Source organism: Schistocerca cancellata, chromosome 6, assembly GCF_023864275.1.
Source record: "Schistocerca cancellata isolate TAMUIC-IGC-003103 chromosome 6, iqSchCanc2.1, whole genome shotgun sequence".
Taxonomy (NCBI): domain Eukaryota; kingdom Metazoa; phylum Arthropoda; class Insecta; order Orthoptera; family Acrididae; genus Schistocerca; species Schistocerca cancellata.
The window spans coordinates 18,679,306-18,697,807 of record NC_064631.1 but is presented as its reverse complement, the minus strand read 5'-3'; the positions used below and the strand labels follow the sequence as shown (position 1 = coordinate 18,697,807).

The 18,502-nt window shown below is 37.6% G+C and overlaps 1 protein-coding gene across 1 annotated transcript in view; it reads right to left on the bottom strand.

The window, feature by feature from the left end:
• The window catches only part of LOC126190633 (thioredoxin domain-containing protein 12-like), a 46,872-nt gene that overhangs the window by 15,519 nt on the left and 12,851 nt on the right, over nucleotides 1-18,502 (bottom strand). The window contains exon 2 of the mRNA XM_049931051.1: nucleotides 17,383-17,496. Coding sequence (XP_049787008.1) covers nucleotides 17,383-17,496 — 114 coding nt within the window. The remainder of the gene's footprint in view (nucleotides 1-17,382; nucleotides 17,497-18,502) is intronic.

Here is an 18,502-nt window from a genome sequence, read left to right as displayed (position 1 = left end):
TCGTTTAACAACTGAAAATGCTATATTCTCTTTTCTCTGTGAGGTACTGGATGGGCTAAACAAAAAGTTTCGAACTCTTGGCATATTTTTTTTATTTAACTAAGGCATTTGATTGTGTTGATCACAAAATATTGCTACAGGAGTTGGACCATTATGGAATACGGGGAGTAGCTCACAATTGGTTCACCTCTTACTTTAGCAACAGGCAGCAAGGTCATTATTCACAATGTTGATAACGGGTGTGATGTGGGATCTGAGTGGGGTACTGTCAAGTGGGGGGTGCCCCAGGGATCAGTGTTGTGGCCACTCCCGTTCCTTATTTATATAAATGATATGCCTTCTAGTATTACAGGTAACTCTAACATATTTCTGTTTGCTGATGACACTAACTTGGTAGTAAAGGATGTTGTGTGCAACATTGGCACGGTTTCAAATAGTGCAGTACATGACCTCAGTTAATGGTTTGTAGAAAATAAACTAATGTTAAATCGCAGTAAGACTCAGTTTTTGCAGTTTCTAACACACAATTCAACAAAACCTGACATTTTAATTTCACAGAACGAGCATATGATTAGTGAAACTGAACAGTTCAAATTTCTAGATGTTCAGATAGATAGTACGCTGTCGTGGAAAGCCCATGTTCAAGATCTTGTTCAAAGACTTAATACTGCCATTTTTACTATTCGAACAGTATCAGAAGTGAGTGATACTTTGACACAAAAATTAGTCTACTTTGCTTATTTTCATTTGCTTATGTCGTATGGTATTATATTTTGGGGTAACTCTTCCATTCTACAGGGATATTTACGGCTTAGAAATAGGCGGTTCGGGCAATAAGTGGCTTGAGTTCACAAACCTCTTGTCGACCTCTGTTCACGAGTCTAGGTATTTTGACATTGGCCTCTCAATATGTATATTCCTTATTGTAATTTCTTGTTATCAATGTTAGTTTATTCCCAAGAATAAACGGCTCGGTTAATACTCGGCAGAAATCAAACCTGCATTTGGATCGGACTTCCTTAACTCTAGTGCAAAAAGGTGTGCAGTATACTGCTGTATCCACTTTCAAGAAGCTGCCACTGGAATTCAAAAATATTAGCAGTAATCCACGCACTTTCAAATCAAAACTGAAGAGTTTCCTCATGGATCACTCCTCCTATTCTGTCGTGGAGTTCCTGATTCTTATTGTATCGCTGATAGTGTTTACTTAAACTTATGGACTGACTTTTTCCAGGTTCATGAACATTTATTTTTATACTTTTACGTTGTAATCTCATGTACTGACACGTTCGATGACCTTGGAGATTTACACTTGACATGCAAATAAAAAAAAAATAAAAAACAACATCTAAAATAATGTAACAGGGAACAGGACTTGGCACATAAATTGGAAAATGAAATATGACTCAATTATCCTGGAAACATAATGAAATCTTCAACCTAAGAAATTATTGAGAATGTTGGACATCACACAGAATCTTTATCTATTCAAAAAACAAACCTTCACATTTGATTCACCATTCACTGTCTCCTAAAATGGAGGGAAGAGGGCAGATCAGTTTTCCACAGCCCTCGCAGCTTGGTACAAAACACATTCAGTTAAAATGGAGTGTACAGATATCTGTACACCATATGCACTGCATACTGGTGGATTCTCCAGTGAGAGAAGGAATCCATGTGTCTGAGGACAGCTCCCCACCCGGATGTGCGTTAAGAGTACTTCCTCTCACCCCAGTGCCAGGAGGAGGAACTCAATGGCTATTGTCATTGGTTTCATTGACTGCAGGTTATTGTTTCTCAGTCATAAACACTCATCCTCCCACTTAGACGCATTATCTTATGCTTCAACAGTGAGGTACTTGCATGTACACATGCAGCGCATTCGGAAACTGAGTTTTCTGAGCAGGCATTCTAAGCTCCTTCATTACCCTGAATTCCAAAATTTCCTTGTCCTGTCTCTGTAAGTGGAAAAAGGTGTTGTGGATCAGCTGAATATGCTTTTATGCTGTGTACATGTGATGTATAGCCTGAAGTGAACTTAGGGAGCCTGTGCAGATGAGGAATTTTGTACCAGGAAAACACAGCATCTGCTTCTGCACCCTCAAGGTCACATGTAATTCAGCATCACACACTGTGAATGTATCAGGTAACCAAATCTCGAGAACGGAAATAATAGAGTACAGCCAATGGAATTCCGCTGTTTACGTCATCAGGGTAAACTACAACACAGTCATTATGCTCAGATAAAATTCTGTAAAACACTGATTAAAAATTATTATGTACACTGATAAATCTAAAACAATTGCAGATATCAGATATCATTAAACAGGACAGCAAACGATTCCAGTCTCAACGAAGCACAGAAATACCGGATTAAGAGCCACTATGTCTCCTACTCACGAATTCCAAATGGCCTCATTGCTCTCAGTCTATTTCCAAGTAGTCGCTCCATTGGAGGACGATGTCAATAACTGTGGGGTTGGGAGGAGGGTGTGTACACGGTGCATCGTGAGGATCTGCATCAGGCGAGGAGAGGTGGCTCACCAGCCTCAACAAAGAGACTAGGAATCAGACTTGTCCTGCATGCTCCTGTTGCCAACCCAGTCCCCTCTGGGGAACAGCTTCGATGATTTTCAGTTAAGATGGCTTATCTGAGCCACAAGCTGTGCATTCGTAGTCACGGCAGTATCGCACAAACACCTTGTAAAACTGGAGCAGACACGTTCAGTCTAATCCCCGTGACCTGTGGCTGAGTCATTTTAAAATATTCAATGCCTTTAGGCCTTTTGCCTTTATATGCTTCAGACACGGTAACCATGTCACCCACTCTTCAAATGTGTGAAACAGAAACCTCACAGAACTTGAGAACATTGTCCCTCATTTTAAGAACAGGCACATTAAAAGGACAGGTACGTTAAAAGAACAAGACAATTAAAATAAAAAAACTACATTTCTCTGAGAAAAATTTAAAACTTGTGCTATCTGTCCACTGCTCAAAGTGTCTTATCATCAGCTGCACCTGGCGAGTGGCTGTTACAAGGCTGGAGAAGGAACAGAATATGGTAACACCACCCACAAACAATGAACACTGAACAGGAGACTTAACTGTGGATGTAATACTGCTGATGGCAATAGCAAACTGGGTTATGCTCCCTGAAGGACATCATTCTCTCACTCGAATCACTTGCAAAGAGCATCATCAATGCCGTATCTAAAATATCGCCTTGAAAGGAAGAACTATATGAATATATGTAATCACCTCAGAATTTGATGTTTTTCCAAGTAGTGTCATAGGCACTCTCACGACTAAAGAAGATATCTATCAAGTGCTGTATGCATAGAAAAGACTGTTGTATTTCCACGTCCATTAGGGTGAGGTTGTCGAGGGTCGAATGATACCTCGCAAACCAAACTCAGATTGACCAAGTAGTTCCCACAATCCTATGATGCAAATCAGACAATAGTTGACCACCCATTCTATCACCTTTCCTATTCAGCTCATGAGGGCAATGGTATGATAACTACTGGACAACATTTGGTCCTCCCCTGGTTTCAGAAGGACACTAACCTCTTTCTGAGAATCAGGAAAATCCTCTATCAACAAAATTTTATTTAAAATGGATAGGAGGATTTCCTTTGAATAATGTTTGAGGTACTGGAACATGCTGTACAGGATTTGATTGTTACCTAGTACAGTCTCCTTGGTTGGAGACAATGCACGCTCAAGCTCCCACATAGAAATGGGGCAATTTTAGTCCTTGGTAGTGTTGGAATGGAAATTCCAACCACCCCTCTACATTGGTGCCAGATGGCAGTGGAAAGCTGGATGCTGGTCTACAGTAGCAGTGATACTGAGTTACTCTGTCATTGCCTGTGTGATGTTCCCACGTGTACAATGGAGACAACAGTACAACAGTTATAAGTCTCTGAAACGTTTGTAAGATACCTTCCTTACAGCATCCCATTGCTTTGAAAAGCTAGTGCCATGTCCTTTTCTTGCTCTCTTTAATTTCCCTTTGTTCCTTTGCCCTTGTGACCCGAAAGGCTGTGAGGATCGTAGCAGATGTTTGGTATTTCAACTGCTGCAAAGTCACGTATCTAACCTCATCATTTCCACATGGGACATGTCGCCTCTACAGTTGGCTTGCAGACTTTGGGACACATGCATCTGCAGCACAGTGGATCATGCCGGTAATGTGATCCACCCAGTACTGCCTGCTATCTCAGCGTTCAAGCACAGCTAGTTGGCTGTGCAGTATCAAGTTTGCTCTGCTGAGCATCCACTGTGGTGGCTACCTTTCAGGGATAGCTCTGTATGAAAGGTGGACTAGATAGGAAAGTGGTCACTTGAATGAAAGACACCAGACTACCTGAGTTAACAAGACATAGCTCTTCTGACACAATGAGGCTTTTGGCAACTCATCCCCTGGGGCAGGCTGATTTAGATCCCTGTAGCACATTATGTGCATTAAAATCTCCTTCTTGTAGGAGTGGTTGGGGGAGCTGTGAAATCATGTCAAAAAAAGCCAATCTATCAAAAATTTCATTGGTGGCAGATACACTTTATAAACTGTAATATCGAATGGCATGTGCATGTCAGTAGCAACTGAATGAATAGCTGTTCTGAAAGGGGCAGATGTTGAGGATAAGTGTCAGTGTACAAAGACAGCTACTACTCCTTTAATCCTGTCCTCACTCAGGTCGTCTTTTTGGTGCAGGCCATATCCTGAGCAAGGTGTGTCACTATGTTTAAAATGTGTTTCCTGTAGACAGTTTCACCTCCTCCACATGTGTTCTGAACCCACTCATGTTTATTGTGGGGTACACCTTCTTCAATTCAGCATGTAGTATGCATTTAGTCACCCACAATTTGTGGATTTTTTTTAACATCTTTCACTCCCTGCTCCACGCTGGATGTTGACATGAGCAATTGAAATTGAAGTCAGGGGAGGTACATGTAGTTCCTTCAACAACGGCAGCCAGGAGTTGGAAAGTATGGTCTGGCTTTTAGCCTTAAATATCCACCTTTAATATTATCTGGTAGAATTGGCAAACTGAATATCATGCAAGCGATCCCAAGTTTTCCAGTGTTTCATTCACACAATGCATTACATTTTACACTTCAATGACCCTTTCTTCAGCCCAGTCCTCCTCAAGCTCTGCAGTATCCACATGCATGATGTCACTGCAAGTTACTAATCCTCGATTGTAGTTAAAGGTATGGTGCAGTTCAACGCAATAGCTTACTTACCCACATGTTTTGACTTCAGGAGCTGGGTGCCTTGCTGTGATGTTGCTGTTTTAACCAGTAATGTTCAAATAAGTAGTCAGTTAACAGTTTGTTGGATTCCAGTCAATGCACGGAGCCCTTTCTGTATATAAACCCCCCCCCCTCTCTTAGCATCACAAGAAAGACATTTTGAGATGATGGGCATGCCCTGTTATGAATTATTGACTTAACTTTAGATGAAACCCACTCAGGGGGACTACCCTCCCACACTCTGTAGAATGGGTGTTGTTACTGCCCAATGGACTATCCAAACCATCAGAATCTAGTGTTCAAGAAGTCGTAGTTGCTAGGGTGTTCCCATGACCAGCTAAGGAAACAAACAATCCACCCAAATAAAGCCACACTTGCTTTATACAACTGTGGCATAGCAGGATCCCAAAAGTCACCCACTAGTGACTGTTCTGCCTCAACAGTAATCCAGAACATCCTAGCACATCTTGAGGTTGCTTTTTTTTTTTTTTTTTTTTTTTTTTTTTAAATACAGAGGCTTGTACCACCATCATGATCTGGGTGGTTAAGACAAGATCCTTGTTCCCTGTGACACTCAATATTCCATTGCCATGTGGTGGTCACTGCACTGAAGCATGTCCAGATCTTATGGTGACAGACAACTGGCAACACTAATCAGTCCACAGCTCAGGAAATCCCGGTTCACCAAGCCCATAACCAGCAAACACTGTGCTCCCTCATGTGCTCGCAATTTAGAATGGCCCTGGGGGGCACATGTGGCTTTATGAAACATACCACAGACTTAATGAGTACTGACTAACTTGCGGGCGGCACTCTTGTTTCAATATGTTAGATGAAACAGGCATCAGTTTCTTTAGAACATACAGGTCCAGTCACTTCATATCAGCAGAACATGAATCCTAATTTTGATGACAGTTTGTGGCAACCCAAACTGTTAATATATAGATTACTTTTGTAATAAGCTATTTGACATGTCGATCTGGAAAGGATAGAGGCTTTTCTAAATCAAAAGAAAAGGCATACTAGGAGCTATTATAAACAGACTTTTCAGTGGACTACCGAGTTTTTTTTAGCCTTACATAGATGCGATTCATGGTATCGATGAAGTTGTGTCTTTTCTTTTCCATCTGTTGAATGCTTGAGTTTATTAGCAAGAATATAAAGTTGACTGACATGCCAAATAGATTGTACAAAAGTAATCTATATGCCTTCAAGTTGGGTTGCCAGAAACTTGTCATCAGTGTTAAGATTCATGTTCTGTTGAGATGTAGTGACTGGATCTATAGGTTCTAAAGAAACTGGTGCCTGTTTTGTCAAACACATAGAAACAAGACTGCTGCCCACAAACATGCTGTAATGTACAGTGCTATTTGTACAGGACAGAACAGATATCTGGGGTTAATGCTTATTGAACCTGTGGTATTTTTAATAAAGCCACATGTGACCCCAACGCGCCTGGAGTGCAGTCTGGACCTACCAGTCGGGGAGTTGCGACGCGGCACTAGTGCAGTGGGTTGGAGCAACAGTGAGGTCCGCGTCGACATGCTTCGCCCGACCATTGCTGCCACGCATCACTTGCCCCTCACCCATCCCAGCCACTTAAGCCCCAGGGCCATTCTAAATAGGGAGCACACCAGGAAGCTCAGTATTTTTTTACTGGGTATGGGCTTTGCGAACCCGAGTTTCCTGGGCTGGGCCTGGTTAGTGCCATCCGTTCTCTGTCACCATAAGCTTTGGGCATGCTTCAGCGAGCACCACATGGTGGTGGAACAATGTGTGTCACAGGGAACAAGGATCTTTTCTTAACCACTCTTATTACGACAGTGTAACGAACCTCCGGAAAGAAAAAAAAAATCATCATAAAGAAACTATGTGTTCAAAAACTTTGTTTAGCTTCTTATAGTCTCACTTTACAGCATGATAATGAATTAGTTATTTTTCCTTTATTGGACACAGTTATTATGATGTTTAAAAATTAAGAAACCTACAGCACTTCACTCAGAGAATTTGCAGTGAAAAACATGGCTGTTTGATCAATGGACTTTAGGTCATGTGTTATTATACGATAAATGACAGTCATGGCAGAAACTGTGGAGGTATACTGCAAGGCAAATTAGGTAAAAAATTCAGTGTGCAAAGTATTATAAAACCTGGTGCACCAATTAAGGGAATTGTGAAATAAAGACAAATTAACTGATAACTTGTCCATTAATAATACATTAATCGTTGTTGGTGGCACAAATGACACTGAAAAGCCTCTGGAAGAATTTCAGAAGAACATGATAGATTCTTTGCAAAATATACTTAAACTCACGCACAAAATAAATGCAATAAGTCATCCAATACAGCTTAGACATGAAGCACAAGGTCTGAATGAAAAAAATCAGATCTTTAAATCGTATTATGTTAGAAAAAATTGACACTGCCATAGGCACATGTAGGAAAAGATTATCTGTGAATTCTGAGATCGAACGCCGGAGAAGAAATGAATATACAACTCATGGCTTACACCTAAACAAACAAGGAAAGATTTGTAACAGGCTTGCTTCTTTCATACACGTGCCAAAAACTGAAAAAACCAAGTACCGGTACAGGGAAAAAGCATATGCAAATGGACAATCAGATAAAAAGTGCCAGTAGCAAAGTTCTTGAAATGAAAGTGCAACCCATGAAAAAACAGACAGTTATGGACCAGTATATAACAGAAAATAAGCTCAAAGAAAGTCACACTTACTAGGTTAAATTTCAAGCCATCAAATGTAGCAACAAGGCAGTCGTTAATGGACAGATGGGTGAAAAAGGATGAAAAAAAGTGGAAATTAGGAATATTTCAACAGAAGGAAGGTGGGAACCCACATATGGTGCACCAGCAAGCCATACATTAAACACCATGAATACCATCTCTGGAAAACATGAGTTTTTTTTCCCTACTAAATACACTAGGTCAAATAGTGAGGTAACTCAAATAAACTAAATGAAATATAAATAGTGTTAAATGGCATAAATATTTCTGTACTATGGTTTACAGAACACTGGCTCAAAACATGATGTGTTAGAGCAAACATACATTCCTCAGTTCAAACTTGCAAGCAAGTTTTGTAGGAAAATATTCAAGTCATGGGGGTACCTGTGTATATGTTAGAGAAAATATTGAATTCAATATTGAATTCACCATAAACTGCCCTGCGAAAAAGATATAGCTGAACTACCAAGGCAAAATACAGTTATTATTTGGGTATACAGGTCACCAGTTGGAGACAAAAAAGTATTTTACAATCGCATGGAGGAACTCTTGCAAGAAATTCACTCTCCCGAGAAAAATATAATTATATGTGGTGACTTTATCATTGATTTCTTGAAACCCAATAAATTCAGAGATGACATTATAAATCTACTACAATCGTTCAACATCAGTGCAACGGTAACTGAACCAACTCGAGAAACACCAACCTCTGCATCTATTTTGATCAGATCTTGATAAATATGTGTAAATATGCCTATAACATACAAGTTGTAAACGTGGGTTTTAGTGACCACAATGCTCAAATACTTGCATCAAATATTCCCAGTAGAATACAACACACTGTAAGGAATTTCAGTACAAAAAATGTGGAATATTTTTGTTCTCTCCTAAAGGGTGAAAGCTGGAAAGATGTATATGACTGTAATGATACCTATGAGGAATATGGTAAGTTTATGGCTACATTCAAACTTTTTTTTGAAATGGGTTTTCCCAAGAAAATAACTATGTTTAACTCTACTCAAGAACCAAACAAGTGGGTTACAAAAGGGATAAGGATATCATGTCAAAATAAAAGGACATTGTATGAGTACTCCAAGCAAAATACTAATCCTGACTTTATTACATATTTCCAAGACACAAAAGAATACTATCAAGGGTTATTTCAAAAGCAACAAAACTAGAAAATGACAAAATATTGTGTAATTCCAAGAATAAAAATAAAGCAACCTGGCAAATTATAAGGAAAGAAATGGGCACCAGCCCAGTTAATCGCAGTAATGTAGAGCTGATTAATAATAAAAATAAACTAACTGACCCCAAACATGTGGCTACTGCTTTCAATAATTATTTCTCTAATATAGCATGGCAGTTAATAAATATACACCTTGACAAATAGCCAGTCAGTCACTAAGATCAAAAATTCATTCAAACACGTTATTCTTTTATCCAGCAAACACCTCAGGAACTGTCATCAATCCTAAAACAATTACCTAATAAATATTCAGTGGGTATTGATGAAATACCAGATGCTATTATCAAAGTCAGCGCAACATCTATTGTGGAACCATTAACAGACATAGTAAATCCATCTTTTGAGAGTGGTGTGTTTCCAAACAATCTAAAAACTGCAAAAGTAACACCTTTGCACAAGAAGGGTGCAAAAAGTGATATTGTTAATTATAGGCAGTTTGAGTATTGTCAGGCTCCAGCGAAAGTATGGAAAAATGTTCCTTGGAAGATTAACAGTTTTCTTAAATAAAGAGAGGCTGATAAGTGACACCCAACATGGATTCAGAGCTGGAAAGTCAACTCAAGACAGCAAATTTTGCCTTCTTAAATGAAGTATTAAAAGCAGTGAATGATAAGCAACATGTATCTGGGATATTTCTGGATCTAAGTAAAGCCTTCAATGTTATTAATCATCGCATTCTCTTGCATAAATTAAATAATTATGGAATTAGAGGCCAGCCTGAAAGGTGGCTCCAGTCATACCTCAGCAATCGTCAGCAAATTACAGAAATAAAACACAAAGACAGTGAATCTCACAAAATTTCTAGTTTTTACAGTTATGATGAGAAAATCAAGTATGGAGTCCCACAAGGGCCAGTTCTGAGACCTGTCCAATTTCTGCTTTATATAAATGACTTGGCTACTAAAGTACATGATATAACCATTGTACCCTTTGCATATGACACCAATATTCTAATTAAATCACAGAATGAGGAAAATCTGCAGGAGGCTGCAATATCAGTTATGCATACCTTCATGCACTGGTTCAGGACCAATAGACTCATCATAAATTCTGAAAAAACTGTGGCAGTTAACTTCAATACCACACGAAACCTCCATCCTGCAAAAACTGTTTTCACTGTTGAAGGAAAAAATGTGTCGAAGGTCAGTCATACAAAAGTTCTAGGCATTCATGTTCAGGCAGATCTGAAGTGGGAGGTGCACTTAAACAATTTACATAAGACACTGAATTCACTAGCATATGCTGTTACGATCCTCACTCAGAATACAAGCTGCACATCAGTACCATTCTAGTATACAGTCGCTACTTATGTACGGAATAATTTTGGGGGGAATTATACAAATTGTACAAAAACATTTAAAATACAGAAAAAGATTATCAGGGTGATAAAAAAAGGCTAAATGCAAGGATTCCTGTAGACCCCTTTTGAAAACTCTAAAAAAATATTGCCGCTGCTTTGCTTGTATATATACGAAATACTGATTCTCACAGAAAGGAGCATTTTAAAAAAATAAAATCTCTCCAGACACCACTATGATTTACACACATATGAAACTAGGCAGAAGATGAACCTACACATGAACACAGTAAATACAAACTTATGCAAAAGAGGAGTCTATCATACTGTAGCTATGTTATATAACCACTTGCCTTTTTACCTAAAATGCATACCAACATTGCATGCATTTAAAATAAAGTTAAAACAGTTTTTGCTTGACCAATGCTTCTATTCTTTGTCTGAATTTATGAAACACCATAATAAGTAAAGCTCATTCCCAAATTTTACTAACTGTCAATTCATAATATAGCTTGCGTTGTGCTTATCTTGTCATTTCACTTAATAACTGCTATCTCACATGTAGAAGCAATGTAGTACACCAACTTACATTATTATGCATTTTGATTATGTCAACAATGTAGTCAAAATCACTACTGTATTGTAAAATAATTAGGTTTACCGCTGTTCTATATCACATGTACAAATAATGTAATAAAATGATTCTTGGACAGATAAATAAATAAATAAATGCAGCCATTATACGAAAAAATTAAGGTTGAAAAATGTGGAATAAATATATTTCACCCAGTCATGGTATGCAGCTGCATACCATAGTTGAAGCTGTTCCGCAAGTAATGCTTAATTCATTTGCGTTTTTGGTGTTCCTTTCATCGAGCAATTTATCAGATCAGTCATAGCCACAATCTAAGTTTGCATTCTTATTTTTCTCTAAGTAAATTATGTTCTTGATGACATATGGTCATAAAATGGATTGCTCTCATTCTAGTTAGTACTAAACTTTTATCAGTTAAACAATTACTTAAACTGAATGAACATACAAAAACTGATAGTTTACATAAATATTGCTTTCCTTGGTTTTCAAACAATTGAAAATACAGGACGGAATAACAATTTTATAGAAAGAACAGATTACTACTCACCCCACAGAGGAAGCATTGAGTCACAGACTTCACCCCCCACCCCCAAGCCCCACCCCCAAGCCCCACCCCCTGTACTGTCTCCAACACATCCCTGCAACTTCCACCACTCCTACCCAACTATCTCTCCCTCTCCTCACCCCATATTGCTTTTATAATTCTCAATACTCCATTAAAAAAGCAAATGAAAATAGAAAGAAAAAAAAAAGATCGGGACTTAGCTTAACCATGTGTGTGAGTTGGGTTTGTGTGAGAGTTTTCTTCATCTGACAAAGGAGATAGTCTGATAGTTGAATATATCTAGCATTCTTTGAGTTGGGGTTGTGTGAGAGTTTTCTTCATCTGATTAAGGAGATAGTCTGATAGCTGAATATATCCAGCATTCTTTTTCATTCTGCCTGTCTAGAACTCAGCACCTCCTGTGTGTGGTGAGTAGCAACCTATCCTTTCAATATTATTCTTTTGTTTTAGTTATTGGTTGCTGCACTAAAATGAAACAGAGATTTGTCTTGACTAAAAGCAAACAGAATTTGGACAAGTGAATCGTTCTGTAGTTCTTACTGCTACCAAAGAAAATACATCTAATTTCAGAGTAATATCAATAATGTGGTGTACATGATTCAGCAAACAATATGGCCACAGGATCCTCAGCCTGCTATCATATAACTGCCATTTTAACTGCATTGAACTAATAATGAGTTCAAGTTAAGGGTTATGTGGCAAGGAACAATTCAACAATGCATGCTGAAAGAAATGTGAAGACTGACAAGTGATGCTATGAACCAAACTTGCACTGGTATAATGTTGTAAGCGACACAAAGGAAGTAATGATGGAAGCATAGAAGAATTAATGTATAATGGAAAACAATAATTAAGAACTTATTATGCTATTACATTTATTTAATTATTTATATTATATTTCATTAAATTCTGTCATCAGTTCTAGTTGCACACAGACAATGTGAAAGTGATACAGACATAACAGGTGTGCTTCCATTTGTTGTACAGTGTCAACAAAAATTCAATCGCAAATGCATTCACTTTTTACAAATTTTTTTCCCACGTCTTTAGAGATCTTGTTACTGTGCAACACAGGTGTGACTTAATGCTCATTTTACTGTTGTTATCACCTTTAAACATGTGACTATGGCACTGTACTATGCCTTGCTGTACCTAAAGCTGCTGTGGCCACAACCACTGACCTTCCCATTAACAATGAAGATAATGACAACGGGGCGTAAATACTTGCTTTTTTCTGGTGCTAGTGCACACATTGACTACATGACCACACAGCATGTTGTGTACTAGCCGGCAATTCGACTCGCCATCACTGACATCTGTCACCACAAAATTATTTTAATCAAAGTGTAACAGGCGCACACAATTTTACTACTGTGATGGTTTTTGGCTTTGTGTCCATCTTGGCAATAATAATGTGTTCACTATGCTGTCACTCTAGTTCACCCACATCCCCCTTTGCTTACTCATCATATTAGACCCCCATATAATTTCTTGTTGATAACCCTTTACTCAGCTCACCAGAAATTTTGTTCTTCCTACCATTGTGCTACACTAACTCATATTATAACTTAACTCAACATGTCCTCTTCTCTTTTCAGGTTGTCTAACCTAACCACCCAGTTAAGGGATCTATCATTTCATACTTCAATCTAGAATGAAAGATTTGTTTTTCTAATGACATCATTCTCCTGAGTAGTCCTGTCCGAACATCTGAATGGGAGACTTTTAGCTGTAGAATATTTTATCCAAGAGAATGTCATCATTATTAATCCAAACAGTGGAGATGCATGCACTTGGGAAATGTAATGGCTGTAAATCCCCTTGCTTTCAGCTGAGCATAGTACCAATATAGCAAGGCCAAGTTGACTAATGTTTCAAAGTCAGATAAGTCACCCCTCAGATATGGCTGCAACTATCGTACAACCGTCTGTATCACTGAGGTGCACCAACCCCCCTCCCCCTTTCACATTACAGTCAATGGTTTGTGAGGAGAGTCACAATTCTAATACATGAAACAGACATGCTTATCATATCATACTGGGTAATGAAAGAGCATTGTAATCCATTTGCTGCTGGAAGATATTTCACTAATAGGATGCCACATTGTGTACAGCACCTTCACGAAAATCAAAAAGGCACTTCAAAACAGTTTTCATTGGAAAATGTATACTATTATATTTTTATGCAGGTTAAAAAAATGGTCCAAATGGCTCTGAGCACTATGGGACTTAACATCTGAGGTCATCAGTCCCCTAGAACTTAGAACTACTTAAACCTAACTAACCTAAGGACATCACACACATCCATGCCCGAGGCAGGATTCGAACCTGCGACTGTAGCGGCCGCGTGTTTCCAGACTGAAGCGTCTAGAACTGCTCGGCCACAGTGGCCGGCATGCAGGTCTAGAACATTATCAGTAGCTAATGTTTGCTTACTGATATCTTATGTGTAATGTGTTTTCCTCTTGCTTTATTTCATACCTATTAAATTTCAGTATTAGTGATATGATTTATTAATGTGAATATACAAAATAATGATATTGTCCATGACTCTAAAGCTATTATGGGCAAATAAAAATTATTATTATCTTCTTTCCTTTCTCAGACCTTAGGTCTGGTTAAAAATGGAAAGTGACGCGGACCTTGATCAAGCGTGACTTCCTTTTAACTGTACGGTATATGTTATATTGCATTTAGGAACTTCCGGGTGATTGAACATGTATCAATAATTACAGATTTCTGTAGTTGTATACATAAGTTTGGATGTAGCTGTATTGCGTTGATGTACTGGTGGATATTGTGTGGTATGACTCCTGTAGTTGATAGTATAATTGGTATAATGTCAACTTTATCCTGATGCCACATGTCCTTGACTTCCTCAGCCAGTTGGATGTATTTTTCAATTTTTTCTCCTGTTTTCTTTTGTATATTTGTTGTATTGGGTATGGATATTATTATTTTTATTATCATTATTTGAAACATCCAACCTGACCCTGAAATTTGTGAATTCAGTTTAAAGACATAGCTGAAAATCATACAAAACTTCAAGGTCCATTGGTAATTAACAGTAAATTTATTTTTCTATAATCTAACAATGTGAATGAAACACTGACTACAATTAAGTACCTTAAACCAAAATTCTCCTTTCGCATTGACAACATGCCATGATATATAGTTTAAAGTAACATGCTATCTCTGTAGCAAAGACCCTTTAGACCTCCAACTATTTGCTGTCAGATGACGCAGTACCAGAAAATCGAAACATAACATTTACATCTCTTAGAAATAGGTTAAGGACAGGTAAACCTATGTTTATAGCATTTGTAAACTTAGAGAAAGTCTTTGACAATGTTGACTGGAATACTCTCTTTGAAATTCTGAAGGTAGCAGGTGTAAAATACACGGGGGGTTACACTATTCACAACTCATACAGAAACCAAATGGCAGTTATAAGAATTGATGAACATGAAAAGGGGAGCAATGGTTGAGATATAAGTGAGCAAGGGTTGTAGCCTATCCCCGATGTTTTCACTCTGTACACTGAACAAACAGTATACAAAACAAAAGAAAAATTTGGAGTAAGAATTAAAGTTCAGGGAGAAGAAATAAAAATTTTGAGGTTGCCAGTGGCATTGTAATTCTGTAGGACACTACAAAAAAACCTGGAAGAGCAGTTGAACGGAACGAACAGCATTTTGAAAGGAGGATATAAGATGAGCAACAACAAAAACAAAACAAGGATATATTGGGAGAATTAGGTCAGGAAATGAGGAACTGAAAGTAATAGATGAGGTTTGCTATTAGGAAATCAAAATAACTGATGATGGCCGAAGTAGAGAGGATATAAAACATAGGCTGGCAATGGCAAGAAAAGCATATCTGAAGAAGAGAAATTTGTAAACATTGAATATGGATTTAAATGTTTAGAAATCTTTCCTGGAGGTATCTATCTAGAGTATAGGCATGTATGGACAACAAACAGCTTAAACAAGGAGACAAAAAGAGGCTTTTGAAATTTGGTGTTACAGAAGAATGCTGAAGATTAGATAGGTAGATTATGTAACTAATGATGACACATCCTAAGATGTCAAGGGATCATCAGTTTAGCATTGGAGGGAAATGTGGGGCATAAAAATCATAGAGGGAAACCAATAGATGAATACAGTAAGTAGATTCAGAAGGATGTAGATTGCAGCAGTTTCGGATATGAAGAGGCTTGCACAGGATAGAGCAGCATGGAGAGCTGAATCAAACCAGTCTACCGACTGAAGACCACAACAATGACTTCAAACCACATTGTTTCTACAAAACCTTTCACACAATAGTTAGGCCTATTGATATTAATAGGTCTAGTTACTTCTGTAACTCAATGTAACTTCCATATATCAAAATTTACCAAGAGAGCCATTTTTTGTTTGTGAATAAAAATTTAAAGGTAACTGACAATTAAGAGCAGAATTAAAAATAATTTTTATACCTTTCATAGGCATTTGACTTCTCAGGCTACACTGTCTTTGTATCAAACTAGAATATGTTAGCAGTGAGAGAACAGGCAACAAATTCATATCTGCAAAACACAGAATAGATAGCTGAACTCCTCTAAGAATAAAAAAACATTCCAACTACACAGAAAAGTATGTGACCAAGAACCTGCCATGCCACATATACACCAAATTCGTAAAAGACCAAAATTTCTAAGAAAATACCCAAGAGTTACAGAATGGAATTAAAAAGTGAATCTGACACATCGGTTTTCTGGAGACAATCTGATTACAAACACACAAAAACCAGTTACAATGTACTAACATATTAGCTAATAATGTAAAACAACCCTCCATTACAGAAGAACAAAGATCTAATTATTAGATTTACAACTGTAAACATGAACTGCAAGCAAAAATGTTATGTACAAAAATTGAAATAACATGATGAATATCTGAATCTTTTGCTATTAAAATATTGTCAGTGTCAACGATGCACATTCTGTAAATGGAGCTGGTTGCACCAACAATATATTGTTTACATGGAAGAAATGATGGGTAATGTTAACAAAAAGCCATCCATTGAGGCAAACATTAGCAATATGTGTTTCACGGCAAAAGTGTTGACAGCCCCTCAATTTTTTATTGAAATGATTAAAAGGTTCAGTAAAGCACAGCACAATACTTTCTGCTGGTAGTATGGTGTCAGATGAACCTACGATACCAGATGTCTACTTTGCCCTGTGAACAATGATATTGTCGTGCGCGACATCATACATGAAAAGAGACAGAACAAAATAATGAAAATGTACATTTTGATTCTATGTTATTTTTTTGAAATATGTAGGTTGTAGTGACAAAGACCTGAAGTGTAGTACAAGGTCTAGTTATTTTGGTAGCAATTGCAGCCTATGTCCTCAATTATTTGCTGCAAGTATTCCAATCTCTGTCTTCCTCTACAGTTTATTCATATGAGTAGTTTATGTCTGCTATTTTGATCATCTCATGAGTGGTATTGGCAGGTTCAATATTTCTGTAATGTCAGTTTTTTTTAAACTGATTTCATATGTTCTACACAATTTACTATGTGAATTTGAGAAATCCAAGAGTGCATGTAGATTGAAGTAATTAGCAAAACCAAAGAATCAATTTTTTTGCAACTTATACAGAAATTATGTTACTACAAATACCTGAGCATGCTGTACACCATGATTTATGAATAATAACCATAATTGGTTTCTGGGTCAATCTCGAAACTTCTATTGCCTTTTCCAAATCTAGCCACTGATATTGAGGCCCAAAACCTGAAACGACCAAAAAAAAAATTAAAATTGACATTTGAAGAGACAATTATTTGTATTACTTGTTCAAATGAGATTCGCAGCCAGTAAGAAAATATACTTAATGATTTCTGCACTTCAAACTTTGTTTCCTTAATATTGTGATTCCGGGATTGATATATATTCTCTTACACAGTTTACATATTTTATTAATTCCGTAAATCATTTTTAGCAATGAGATATAAAAATACTGATAATAATGTAAAAAGAAACCAAAAACATGGGAAGCAATACACAAACAAATGTTAACTAACAAGGTAGATGCAGATATTTGATGGCTTTTACAAACTCATCTTTTATAACTGGTCATTAGGCACACTATACCTATACTTCATGTATTAGAAAACTTACCAGTATTCTAGACCTGCAATTCACATGGGTGACGAATATGGCTAAAACTGCAAAAGAGATAGAAAAAGCGAACCAAAAATTTACTTGTCTTAAATGATCATTGTCCACGTCACTGAATATTTCATTAATGAATTTTCACTTTGCAGGACAGTATGTGCTGATTTTAAATGTCATAGCAGATTAAAACTGTGTCAAACCAAAACTTGAACACTGCCATACATAATGAGTGATGTTGGAATAGTTCAGTGAGCGGAATATTTGCGTGAGAAAGGCAAGGAACCCAGGATCAAGTCTCAGTCTAGAGCACAGTTTTAATCTGTCAGAAAGTATCGAGTCATCACACACTCCACTGCAGAGTGGAAATCATCTAGGCTGTCGCTACGTCAATTCTCCATTATAATGTTGCTTCCAGGAGTGCTAGTTTCAAAGGTATGCAGGAGAACTTATATGAAGTTTGGAAGTTAGGAGGGGGTAAGGCACAAGCGAAGCTGTGAAGGTAGATCAGGCTTCAATAGCTCAGTCAGTAGAGCACTTGCATGTGAAAAGCAAAAATTAAAGTCTATAGTCCTAGTCCAGACAACTGTTTTAATCTGCCAGACAGTTTCTACTGAATATCATT